Raw genomic sequence first — 12,992 nt, forward strand, 5'->3', positions numbered from 1 at the left:
TTCTCCGGACACTCAGCCCTGTCCGTGCCCGCAGCGCTGCCCCCTCGCACCCGGCTTGGCTCGGGGAGGACAGCGGGGTGTCAGACCCCAGCCCATCCACAGTGCGAGTCCAGTCGAGGCGGGATCAGCCGGGAAGTGGTGCGCTGTGCCAGCCTGACCCGAAGGCGAGAGCGCGGGGATGGACCCTCCATGACTGCGGGTGGACCTGGAGATGTGTCTCTTCCCCGGGCACAGGCTGGAGGATTCCCCCGGCACTGGGTGTGCTGGAGCAGCAAACCGCCCCTGTCACCCAGGCGCTGCGAGCTGGGTGCATGGCTGAGGTTTGGCTTTGGTACCACAGGGCGGGGATTTGACTCTGACACCGCAGGACGGCGAGGGGATGGACGCACCCCTGCCTTTACCCGGGGGACCCCCAAACCGACGGGGCTGAGGAGACTCCCGGAGCAAGGCGGAACACCTCCCTACTCCCGGGAGGCGGTGGGGGGGGAGTCCCCCGTCCCCGCCCCGCCGCCGTCCCCGCCCCGGAGGTTCCCGGGGAGCCCCGCGGCCCGGAAGCGGATGCGCGGCCCCGGAGCCGGCGGCGGCGGCGGGCAGATGGCGGAGTGCGGGGCGCAGCCCCCCGGGGGTGGCAGCGGGGCTGCGGGCGCGCCCAGCCGGCACGAGAAGAGCCTGGGGCTGCTGACCACCAAGTTCGTGTCGCTGCTGCAAGAGGCCAAGGACGGCGTGCTCGACCTCAAGCTGGTGCGGGGGCAGCCGGCGGGGGGCGAGGGCTCCGCCGCCCCGGGGGTGGGCTCGGAGGGAGCGGCCGCCGGGGGAGCGGGGCTCCGGCGGGACCGGTCCTCCGGCGGCTGGAGCAGGTTTGGAAGGGGAAGAACGGGGACACGGCAGCGCTCGGTGCAGCAGGTGGTTTAGATTGGATACCAGGAAAAATTTCTTCATGGAAAGAGTGGCCAGGCAGTGGTGGAACGGCTGCCTAGGGCAGCGGTGGAGTCACCGTCCCTGGAAGTGTTCAAAAGGCGTGTGAATGTGGTGCTTAGGAACATGGTTTAGTGGTGGGGTTTAATGGTTGGGATCGGTGATCCTGGAGGGCTTTTCCAGCCGTACTGATCCTCTGTTTCTAGGTGCAGGGAAAGCGGGGTCGCTGGGAGTGCGGCAGAGCTGCCGGCCGTGCTCAGCGGCTCTGCACCGGCCGCCCTCACACCCCCTCTTGCTCTTCCTTCCCAGCCCTTCTCCCCACCCCGTCGGGCTGTCCCCGGCACTTTTCTTTCCCCAGGATCTTGCCAGACATTGCAGGTGTTTGTGTGCTTCAGTCGCAAACCCGTTTGACCACCTTGTTCTCTTCTGTGTTCTTACCCTGCACTTGATCACTACTGGCACCATAATGATCCGGCCCTGCAAAGCCTCAGACACCTATAGAAACACATACCTATAGTAAACCATTCCTACAGCACTTAACCCTTCCGGCACGCACCAGGAGGGGGAGTGTGGTCAGCGTCACCTGCCAGAGGTTGTCCCCGATGCCTTTAGGCAGTGGAGAAGTGCTCTGTGAATGCAGCTTGCTTCTGCATTTTTAAGATCTTCACCTAGAGGAGGTAACTCTGTGCCATGTACAGTACTCAATCCCAGGCCTTTCCTATAAGGAAAGTTCCTTTGCTATGGTTTATAGAAGCACCTTTTATGTGGACACGTGTGTGAGTGTGCTCTGACCCTTTGCAGGCAGCAGACAAATGCCAGAAAGCTCTAACAATGCAGGACTGGAGGGATTTCCTGGCTCCATGCCTGTACCAAGTTTTTGTCTCTGGATTTGTCAATATCTTCCTGCTTCAAATGTCCATTAAGTGGATTCATGTTGGTCAGTGTGATTTATGTGGCGTAGAGTCTCCAAAGTCCTGGCCTGGTGGGTGACAGGGACACGATTCTTGTGCTGACCTGCTCTGTCTGCACTGCCACTGACACTGTTGGTCCTGGCTGTGCACACGTTAACTCTTGCTGGTGCCAGGTTGCCGTGTGGCAGTGGAAACGGTGCCATTCCTCGAGTCCTGAAACCTGAGAGGAGAAGGGTCGTGTGAGCAAGGCAGGGAAGCCCCATGCTCATGTTTACTCTCCACCTGGAATTGCATCTTTCAAACAGAGGAATCTCTTGAAAATATGTTGATTCTTAGTCAAGTGGCATCGGATCAGCTTTAGAAAAGAACTTTTGAACGTTGACTTCGCTGAAGCATTGCCCAGACAGCTCTCAGCATTCCCCTTCCCATCTCCATCTCTTTTACCCTGAGGCAGCACTGACTTTTTAGGCTGCTGAACTACTGTTTCGTAGTACTGGAAACACTGCTTTGCTACTGGAGAATGGTGATTTTGGGATCCACTGCAAGCAGGATGGCTGGAATTTGGTTTATGTTTAGTGGGGTAAGAAAGAAAGAAGAATGGGTGACTTCTTCTCATGGTCATATGAGATCAAGAACATGACTGTGTAACTTGAAGCGCTGGAACAGGGGAGGTATGAGATGGGGAGCAAGGTACTTGGCCAGGAGTTAATCTGACAGGCAGGAAGGAGCTAAACATGACTTAGAGTTTGGAATTAAGCGTCTTAACCTTTTTGCAGGCTGCGGATACCTTGGCTGTGCGACAGAAGCGACGGATCTACGATATCACGAATGTCCTGGAAGGCATTGGGTTGATTGAGAAGAAGTCCAAGAACAGTATCCAGTGGAAGTGAGTGGCAGAGATGGTCTAAATCGTTCACAGGTCCCTTCTAGTGCAGGTTTAAGTGACAGTGGGGTTAAAATGCCCAGTGCAGAGGAAGGTTCCTCAGTGGTCCATGCTCATGCTTCCCCCAGCTGGGCTGTGCTGATGGCACAGTGAGGAAAGCTGAAGTACGTGTGGTGTGTCTCTTACAGCAAAGCTGTTAGTTTGATACAAACTAAATATTTGCACTGCCTTGGGCTAGAAAAGATGTCTGTCATGGCATTGGAGGTGGGGAAGAGTCCTGCTAGACTGTGAGAAGTAGAAAGATGTACCAAACATTGCTGTGCTGAGAGGTAGGGATCTAGAGCAGCTATAGACAGGGCTTTCCAGGCAATCTGGCCTTGATGTTTCACAGGGGTGGGAATAAGAGGCTGGCAGAGAGGTTGGGGTTGGTCTGGATGCCTCCAGAGGCTGATGCATCTCACCCATTTCTGCTTTGCCCAGGGGGGTGGGTCCTGGCTGCAACACACGTGAAATAGCTCACAAACTGATCGAGCTGAAGGCAGACATAGAGGACCTGGAGCAGCGGGAACAGGAGCTGGAGCAGCAGAAGATGTGGGTTCAGCAGAGCATCAAAAATGTTACAGAAGACATGCAGAACAGTCGATATCCTTTGTGTGAACTGATGGCTCTGTCTCCGTGTTCGCTTGCTGGGCTGGGTGGGTGCTGACCTGTTGCTGCTGGAGAAACTCCACCAAAAGAGTCAAAAGGCAGCACCTGGGTTTGAAATTAGGGTAACTGTCCAGCCTGGAAACCTGCTTTTTTCTGCATCCAGCTGCTCCTCTGGCTTTTGGAAGTAAAAAACACAGTAATGTTTACCACAGTGAGAAAAGTGCTTCTTTCTGAGTCACAGGTGCCACTTTCTTGAGTGCAGAGCAGCTCCTGTGGCTTAACTATCTCAGAATGTCAGCTCTGACAATCTGGAGCTTGCAGACCTCACGTGCAGACCACTTCAGAGTGTGGCATGGAGACCCTTCTGGAATGGTGTTCCTTGTGCTCAGGAAGGAAACACCAGGTGTCCTTAGAGCTGTCTGTGCAGGAAGCTGCAGCCTTTCTCCTTAACCTTGGGAACATTAGCATATGTGACACATGAAGATATCTGCAAGTGCTTCACAGGTGAGGAAGTGGTGCCCTATTGTAAAGATGTGATGCTGCAGTCCTGTCAGTCTGTCCCAGCTGCTCTCCTTCCTCCAAGAAAGAGTGGGCAGTAGACTGTGGGCTGTCCAACAGCATCAAGTGAAATGTAATGTCAGCTCTGATGCTGTCCTGGGTTTGTGTACCACTGAGTTCTAGCTTTCTTGTCACCATCAGAGGGGACAGACAATATCTTTTACTTGTGTTTAAAGGAACAGAGGTGCTGTTCCTAAGGAAGTCTTCTTGCTGGGTTTCACTGTGTGGGTATGTGTATTATGTTAGAAGCCCTTAATTTTAAGGGCTTGGGTGGGCAATTTTCTAATGACAGGAAACAAATTTTACTGCACAGTAGAAACCATGGTGTAAGCAGGGAAATAGTATTAAAGGTGGTCTCTCAGCTACATCGTTCCCCCTGCCAACAAGAACGCAGGAGGGAGACAGTGGAGGACAGAAGGGAATGCACCACTTTCTCTGCCCTTCCTTTATTCCTAAAGTTGGGGGGGCTTTTATCAAAAGCCCTGTATTCTGTCTCTGGGCAAAAGTGAAGAAAACCCACAGAAGTCTTTGTTTCTTCTGTTGCCACTTTTAATGATAGATGTAAGACCAGATTGATGCCTGGTGGCCAGCATGCAGTGAGGCAGCCTCAGTACATGAGCTGCTCTTCCCAGCTGTAGTGGTGCAGAGTCGCAGCTCCTTTCTGCTTCAGCGGGTGCCTGACCTCTCCTGACCTGGCAACCTGCATCTGCTTGCTTGCTGCAGAGATTGAAGCTGTTTATCCTGGCTGCCCCCAGTCATGCATAATCTCCCCTGTGTCTGGCTCTCCTCATCTCCTCCAGGCACTTTTCTTGCCCTGCCCTTCACCAGCCCCTCTGTTTGCCATTGTTACCTTTGTGCTTTCCTCGTTCACCAGCCTTTACACTGATCAAGTTCCCACTGGTGTAATGGCTGCATCACCACTCCCTTGGCTTTACTGTTTCTTCTGGTTGAAGCTGCACTTTTGGGGGCAGGGATTGTGTTTTCACTTTGACAGAGCTGCGGGCCAGATCACTCACAACAGTCTGGAAGAGTTTACTGGAGACCAGCAGACAGCTCATTGCTTGGCTGGTTGAGTGTTTTGCATTTCATTGCACCTGGTTTTTGTAAACTGGTTTGTGTCTGAGGTCAGACCTCACCAAAACATGCAGAGATTAGATCTTACTGAAGGCAGGTGTCAATTCCCTCTAGAATGGAGGCTTCATCTGTGGTTTTCCATTGCCTGTCCTGTTTTCCTATATGAATATGCCTTACATGACTCTTCTTCCTCTCCTGAACACCTGAGCTGTACAGAGGTTCTTTGTTGGACCTCTTCTGTTCTCAAACTGTGGTGCAGGCTGAATTTCAGCTCCTGGTTTTTCTACCTGACTATTGAACTTGCTTGCTCCAAGATTTCCACTCTTGGACTCTTGTCAAATAGGGATTAATTAAAAAAAGAAAAAAGAGAAGTAAGAATATGTGAGGTTTTAGTGACTGGGAAACATAATTTTCCCGTCTGTTGCTGTGATGCATTTTGCACTTGCAGATTCAAAAAGGAAGTGGAAACCTAGAGTGTGGTGTTCTGTACAAGTATTTGGGACGTATTTTTCAAAGGAGATACAAACCCAGCACCTGTCTTTGAAACTAACAGATCTTACAGCTTGAGCTGATGTCTTTGAGCTTTATTATGCATTTTTAATGTCTTTTACGTTTTTCTTAAGTGTAGATTTGTTAAGCAAGTCCCATCCAATTGACAAATCCCATGTTATTTTTAATCCCTTTACCTTTTGCTGATCTGACCTTTGATTGCCTGCCTGAAATTAAGGGATGTGCTTTTCTGCTGTCCACTCTCGTCACTCTGGGGATCTTCTGTCTTAATTACCAAGTGAAACTTTCTGCAGAATACTGGGGTACTGTGAATATTAACCACACTAAAGCTTAAACATTCAAAGTGAAAGCTGCAAGCTGCTTGATCTAAATATGTCAGATATTCACAGCTCTGGTATTTCTCTGTTCATGTTTCTCTAAACCCAGGTACAGGCTGGGAGCTGCTCTCCTGTGACTGTTGAGTTATTAGGGTGCAGGTCTTAAGGAGCTGCAGAACTTGGAAAGGAAGGATGCTGTCAGCTTGGCTTCCAGCCCCACACATGCTGGGCTCTGTGGAGGGTCCAGTACAACTAACACCAGGCAGCTCTGGACGATAGAGACTGGGGAGTGTTGATTTCAGGTGTTGGGACACCAGCCTGAGGTTGGCAGCCTGGCTTTGAGCCTGGTCCAGCCCCATCTCTCTACTGGCAGTGCAGCTCTTTTGTTTCTAATTCACATCTAAAAGCTTGTGACAGCAGAATGAAGGATACTTCCCTTAGGATTCAGATGTTCTTAAGAGTGAATTTAAGCCAGTTCTTCTGAGGAGAAGAGATTAGTCTTGATAAAGACACTGCTGAAAAACTTCGGGGTTGCATTAGGGGAAGCTTTGCAGGTTCTTTGTGCCCTGGGCCGTTGGCACATTAGGAACTGTATGATGTGCTTGGGGTGTAGATGTCTTCCTTCCATGGAAGATTGCCAGGAGAGGGGGGGTGGGGTTTGAGGCGCGGCTCTTCATCAGTGCTTAATTAACATCACAACAACTTGTGCCAGGAGCCCTGACTGGTTCTGTTTTCACAGGAGACACCCTCCTTGTGATTCGTGCCCCATCTGGCACACGTTTGGAGGTTCCCATCCCTGAGGTGAGTGATAAATCCATGGGCGGAGTGCAGGGGCTCTGTGTGTGTGCATGTATGCTTTGCCCGTGGAAAACTGATGTTCTATTTGGAAACGGTTTTTAAGGTATGTCCGTGTTTTGCTTTTGACTTTTCTCAGGGCCTAAATGGACAGAAGAAATACCAGATCCACCTGAAGAGTACAAGTGGTCCCATTGATGTTCTCCTAGTAAACAAAGATACTTGGAGCTCTCCTCCTGTCGTACTCCCTGTCCCTCCCCCTGAAGACCTCATTCAGTGCCAGGCAGCTGCACCCTCCAAACCACAAATCCCACCACTCGCCCACTTCCAGGAGGCCTCTGTTCCCAGCAGCACCCAGCCCTCCACACCAACACCCACCAGCACTCAGGACCATGGCCCTCCCACACAGAAAAATGCAGGCACAGGTGAGAGGGAGCTATAGAAGGCAGAAACAGGCTGGTGGCTGGCAGAGGAGGGTACATTCCTTGGCCCCGTTGGGGCTGGCACTGCTGGATGTGCAGCGTTGAGGGCTCCTGGCAAAGGGGCATCACTGCCTTTGCTGCTACTCTTCCTTTGGCCGTGGTTAGTGGGACTGGCTGTGCTCAGAGAAATCAGGCACTTGACTTCAGGGGGTAGTGCCAGCCTGTAGGAGCACCTAGAGGAGAGAAGCTGATCGTGCAGGTTCACTGATCAGGAGAAAATACGTCCAGATATGGACGTGGAGGAAAGCAGGAAAGCTTCTCCCTGTGCAGCTGCTTGTACCTGGCCAGCACTGCCAGCGAGGGCTGAGTCTGTGCCACAGCTGCCTCGGGGCTGGTGGGAGATGACATTCCTGGGTGTGTCTGTGGCTGTTTCCAGAGTGCGATGTCCCGGCGGCAGAGTCCAAGGGCAGTGGTGACTTCGAGGGCCAGCCAGCGGCATTGGACACACAGCTGCTGCAGTCCTCAGCCTCGCTGGACAGCAGCTCTGTCTTGCCCAGCACCTCTACCTCCTTTGAGCCCATCAAACCTGACCCCACAGGAAGTGAGTATGCTGCTTGTTTCATGTGTCACTCCAAAATCCTGCTGCTGGGAGTGAGGGAAAGGCTGCTGGGCCTGGAGGAAGGAGCTGAACTCCATTCTGCCTTTGCTGTCAGCCAGGGTCTGCAAAGGATGAGTAGGCATTTCCCTGTGAGGCTGCCAGGAAACACAGTGACGAGGTGACTGTGTCTTGTCTAGTGTCCTGCTGCTTTCTGTGACATGAGTACTAGAAAATCTGCAAGGGACACCCGCATGACACATGTCTCTGCTGTTACATGTAGGGTTATTCCCTTTCAGTCCTTTCTGTAGAGTAAGGTCCTGTCTTTGAGACTGTGTGAAGCTATAGAATTTTCAGCCACCACTGAGAGCACCTTTGTAACTCAGGGGGAGTTTTCTGTATTAGGAGAGCTCTTGTCTCACTTTCCCTCCTTTACCCAGGAATACTTCATCTGTCTTTAGTGATCTTGTGTTCTTAGTGATCTTGCAGTATGTATTTGGGGAGCTCCTTGATGTGCTTTTAAAAAGGAACACTGGAGCTTTATGCCAGGAAATGGCAGGCTGGCCCAAGGAGAGAAAAGCATCCTCTAGGTAAGCCACACTGCTGGAATGTTTTGAAGCCAAACTTCCCTGCAGAAACACTTAAGGTTAGGTTATGGTTGGAAGAAGAAATCTTACTTAAATGCAGCTCACACAGTGCTTTGTTCACTTCTGCTGCTGGCATGTCTCAGAGAAGCATGAGCTGTCTGTCTGGAGTCATCTTGGTTGTGGAATTAGGCCTTGGATGTGCATATATCTTATCACTGTGCCTCTCCAAAGGCATGTCCTCATCCTACACAAGGTAATCGAGGCAGTGTACCGGGTGAGGTTTACAGACACAGCTGCTGACTGTGATAACATGTTCATGTCCCAGGGCTCCTACAAGTTTATTTTAAAGTAGTGGAGCTTCAGTGTTTTGTTGCTTGTCATTGCAGCAGAAATATCTGACACAGACTGTGGGAGCAGAATTTCTGGATGATTTGGGTGTGTAAGGAGCAAGTAGGTTTGTGGGTGATTCTGCTGTAAAGCATTTCAGACTCTTCATGTAATGATCCAAACCATCTGGTTTGTTGTATTTGCAGTACTGGAACTTCCCAAAGAGCTGTCAGAGATGTTTGATCCAATGAGAGGTACGTTCATTCCCTGACCACAGCTTTTTTCTGTGCCCATCTATCCACAGAAAAGGGACAATTTGTTTGATTCGCTCCCTTTTGGATTATTTTGTGGATGTGGTTTTGTAAGGTGCTTGTGGTCATTGGTGGCTGCTGGCCCTCTACTAAAGAGTAGTTAGGCACTCTTAAAATTACTAGTTTCTGTATGTATTTTTATGTCTCCATGTTTCCAGCAACCTCTGCTAGATCTTGCCTGCAGCACACCAGCGAGGGCTTTCCTGTCCCCATGCCGACACTAATCCGTGGTCAGCCTTCCCATGCTCCTTCAGCTTGTCAGCACTATGGAAAAGAAAAATCCCTGTTAAGTCTTGTTTCAGCTTTAGCCTGCCCAAGGCTAATCCAAGCAAATAATCTGGGGAGATAGTGTTCTCTCTTCAAAATACTTCTCAGTGGTGGTGGTGGAGGAGCTGGTAATTTTGAAGCGGTAGGGGAGGGAGATGCTGTTACTTGTGTTTGGAGTTCTGACTCTGCCTCTTCCTCTCACCAAGGAATGTCTGTGGGTTGCTGCCTAATGGTGGGACAGACTCTGGGTTAAGGGCAGAAGAGGTGAAGGAATTTGGTTTGACATAAACCTAAACTGGGAAATTTTTTATCAGTACATTTATTTCTCTTCACTGCTGGCAGAATCCTTTGTAGCCCCACAGCCAGGCAGGGCCAAGTACACCCAAGCACTTCAGTGGTGGTCACAGGAGAAGTACAACAGCTGTCCCTAGTTGTGTGCTCTAGCAGATGCTTTGTGAAGGTGCTGCCTTTGGGTAGAAATCCCCACAGACCCAAACACAGACCCGTGTGAGTCTCCAATCTGTGTGCTCTTAGCCCTGGGCTCCACAGTCAGCCCGGAGAAAATCCTTCCTCCTTGCCCAGCACCTCTGCTGCAGATAGTGGATGAAGTCTTGATGATGTCAAAGTACATCTGCAGAGTAAGTTTGAGTTCACAATGTGAGACATTAACTTCTGCAAAGGCCCAGCCATGTAGAAGATCCAACTTACCCAAAGTAACTCTACTGTGTCAGTGTGTGGACGCTATTGTAAAGGAGATGTTTGCTGTCTATGGTAAAGTATGTGGTTTTATGGAGTATTCTTCCCAGTTTGGAGGGGGAAGATAAAAGATCCAGGAGCAAAGGACAAAACAGAGTCAACAGCTACAGAGGCAAAACTCAGGACTGGAAAAGAGCAGCACTACAGAGCTCAGAGGAATGGTCCTTGCAGCATGCTCCATGCAGCCTTTCTCATCCCTGTGTGATCCTGGTAATGCTGCCCTGGCACTGGCAGCTGCTTTAAGGCTGTGCAGTTTAAGCCACAGGAGCTGGAGCTCTCCCATAGTGTTTTGTGCTGGAATTACTTTTACTACATGGTTTTATCTCTCTTAAGTGCAAGCTTCCTTTCACTGCCTGCTGCACATGCTGTGCCTTAGCCAGAGAAGGGATAACAAGGGTGGGGAAAGTGAGGAACTACTCAGGAGCAGACCAGGAGAGTAGAGTTTTACTATCATGCTTGTCTCTTCCCCAGAATGTGTGAACTCTGAGCTGCTGGAAGAGCTGATGTCATCTGAAGGTGAGTCTCTGAGTCTCCTGTCATGGCATGGTCTTCCCAGGAGGAAGACCATGCTGTGTGACTTCCCCCAGCTGGCAGCCTTGTGACTGCAGACTCACCCTCATCTTTTATGGGTTCTGGACACAGACTCTGTTCTCACTGTCCTGCCAGTCCTTGAGAGAGGTGTGAGAGCCAGGAGTCTCTTCAGTTCTGCAAATGTGAGGTGGCTGCTCTGCTCAGTGCCATTGGCAGCTCTCAGCTGGGGTGGGAGTGCTGAGTTTTGTAACCAACCCTGGGCTTCTCTTTCCCCAGTGTTTGCTCCCTTGCTCCGCCTCTCCCCTCCACCTGGAGATCATGACTACATCTATAACCTGGATGAGAGTGAAGGTGTCTGTGACCTCTTTGATGTGCCTGTCCTCAACCTCTGACTTCTCAGTGCGGCTGTGAGCTCCGCAAACACGGACTGTTTTGTAACTCTTTGGAAAGTGTCTATTTTTGGATTCCTTTTGTGCTAGAGCTCGATGGCCGAGTAATTCAGAGATGCTCTCAAATGGACTCAGAACCAAGAGATGTGGACTTGCAGGCTGGGAGCCTCCCTATAGTTTGCTTCTTCCTCTGGTGCACGTGCAAGACACACGTGCAGCTTTCCCCCCCCCCCCGCACCTCTCCACTGGATCCTGGGCCTCATTTCAAAGGCTCTGTGTTTTGAGTGTTCCCAGTTCACCTGCAGAATTTGCCCACGTGCCTCTCTGAGCTTCCTCCAATCTGCATGCCTTGGTTTTTCCTGCACTCCCAGAGGCACTTTGCACCTCCTAGGTACCAGCTGCTACAAGGAGCCCCAATACCACGGTCAGTTCACAAGCCCGGAGGTTGTTAGATAGATTTCTCTGTGTTAGTGGTTCAGATTGGGGCAGTTTTATTTCTGAAAGGCATCCAGAGGAAAAAAAAAAAGGCACCAAAGTGTCTATTTCTTTCAGTGACTTCAGACCAAGCTAGTATGTTTTACAAAAAGCACTTTTTTAGCCAGCTGTGCCTCCTAGTGGGACTTGGGAGCGGAGCGCTCCTTGTAGGACCCAGGAGTGCTGAGCCTTTCCTTGTTTGTGCATCAGCAGGAATGTTGGATCTGCTTTCACCAGTCTGCTGATGCACAACCCCGGGGGCTCCAGCGCCTTGTCCAGCAGCTGTGCTGTTTCTACAGGGCTAAAGCAGAGGTGCCAATGTGGTTTCGTTTTTAATTTTTGGTTTTGCCTGACTGAAGAGATGTCTGAAAGGATAAGACTGCTCCAGCTGGTGCCTGTAAGGTACTCCAGGGACATCAGAGCCTGCTCATATTTGCAAATAGCTGTTTTTTTCCAGCCATTGCAATTGAACCTGCAACTGTCTGAAAGGCGACCAAGCAGTAGCAATTCAGTAGTATTTCGCTGTGACAGTTTATGTAGGTGGTGTCAAAATAGTGAGCTTTTTTTACCCCATTTTCTCTCAAGATCAGGTTTTCTGTATATTTGAATTTGCTCCCTTCGTGCCCATACTCACTCCCAGTTCCTGATCCTGTGGCAGGTCTTTACCTACTGTGATGCTTTCTCTGCATCATTCTTCCACAAGATTTTCTCATTGCTTTGTAATGGAAGGTCTGTTGTTGGGTTCTTTAGGATCATCAGCTGGTACCAGGCGTGGACCTTGTGCAGCTTAGTTGGAGTAGAAATGCCTTGATGGATTTGTGTTGTATTTTGCAAGCCCCAGCTTTGGGTTCTGGTCAGATCCTGTGAGTGTCTTTAGTTTTGCACATCTTCCTGCCACCACAGTGGAAGCAGCTGCCCTGCCTTTCCTGCTCTGCAAACTGCTGAACAGAGAGTCAGGCCAGGCCATGGCTGGCTGCTGCAGAGAGGGAGCTTCCAGCCATCCACTGAAACAGCTGATGTTTAATTTCTTCGCGTAGCTGCTCACTGCCTGTGACCCACACAACCAGCTGCAGCACCAGCACTAAGGGATGTAAAGTTTGACAAGCCTGCAGAGGTGAGAAGAATATGTGCTTGGGACCTGTGTCCCTGGGGTGGCTCCTCAGGCCCTCTCATTCTGCGTGGGACTCCTCCACAAGGACTGTTGGTTGCTGCAGTAACAAAGCACTGGCAGCCTCTTTGGGAAAAGCATGAAGAACTCCCCAGCTAGCAATGGGACACTAGTTTGGCAGCAGGCAGCTGCTGCTGGCAAGACAGCTGAGGTGTGAGACCCCGCCGGGGGGTGAACTTCCAGCCTGCATGCAGCCAGTCCCTGAACCTTCCCCCCTCCACATGGAAGCTGACCGGAATCACTCAGTCCTGCGTGTTAGCAAGGCTCCGTGGCTTTGGTGTAGCTCGAGTTCTTCGTGTACTGCCTGGCCCTTGCCCTTCTTCCCAGTGTTCATGTTCGCCACCTGTTAGATGACCTCCCGAAAAGGATAACTAGAGAAAAATTTACAGTTGCAAACGAACTTTTGATTCATATATAAAGATTATTTTTATACTTTTTTTTTTTTTGGCAAGGAAAGAAAATTGCCTGTGATATTTGTACAGAGTGTTCTCTGATGTGAATAAACAAAAACTTTCCAGAGTTTCTCACCTTGCCCCAGCCTGTGCCTCCTCTCT

The 12,992-nt window shown here is 50.6% G+C and overlaps 1 protein-coding gene across 3 annotated transcripts; it reads left to right on the top strand.

Moving 5' to 3' along the window:
• Positions 1 to 544: 544 nt before the first annotated feature.
• On the top strand, positions 545 to 12,970 carry E2F4 (E2F transcription factor 4). 3 transcript variants are annotated; one of them, XM_032122122.1, is made up of 10 exons: positions 545 to 741; positions 2,603 to 2,712; positions 3,190 to 3,351; positions 3,818 to 3,861; positions 6,556 to 6,617; positions 6,751 to 7,036; positions 7,470 to 7,634; positions 8,749 to 8,796; positions 10,348 to 10,392; positions 10,684 to 12,970. In XM_032122122.1, the coding sequence occupies exons 1-10, from the start codon at positions 559 to 561 to the stop codon at positions 10,797 to 10,799; spliced, it is 1,221 nt and encodes a 406-aa protein (XP_031978013.1). In that variant the 5' UTR covers positions 545 to 558; the 3' UTR covers positions 10,800 to 12,970. The 3 variants fall into 3 exon arrangements, with proteins under 3 accessions (XP_031978013.1, XP_031978014.1, XP_031978015.1); XM_032122123.1 differs by lacking the exon at positions 8,749 to 8,796; XM_032122124.1 differs by lacking the exons at positions 8,749 to 8,796; positions 10,348 to 10,392; positions 10,684 to 12,970 and adding an exon at positions 8,107 to 8,742.
• Positions 12,971 to 12,992: the final 22 nt, after the last annotated feature.

Source organism: Corvus moneduloides, chromosome 12 (assembly GCF_009650955.1).
Source record: "Corvus moneduloides isolate bCorMon1 chromosome 12, bCorMon1.pri, whole genome shotgun sequence".
Classification (NCBI taxonomy): domain Eukaryota; kingdom Metazoa; phylum Chordata; class Aves; order Passeriformes; family Corvidae; genus Corvus; species Corvus moneduloides.

Excerpts from the sequence above, each read along its gene's own strand:
- E2F4 (XM_032122122.1), top strand. The coding sequence starts at position 559 with ATGCGCGGCCCCGGAGCCGGCGGCGGCGGCGGGCAGATGGCGGAGTGC. Across the intron at positions 2,713-3,189 it reads AAGAACAGTATCCAGTGGAA|GGGGGTGGGTCCTGGCTGCA; the intron begins GTGAGTGGCAGA and ends TGCTTTGCCCAG. Across the intron at positions 7,635-8,748 it reads CAAACCTGACCCCACAGGAA|TACTGGAACTTCCCAAAGAG; the intron begins GTGAGTATGCTG and ends TTGTATTTGCAG.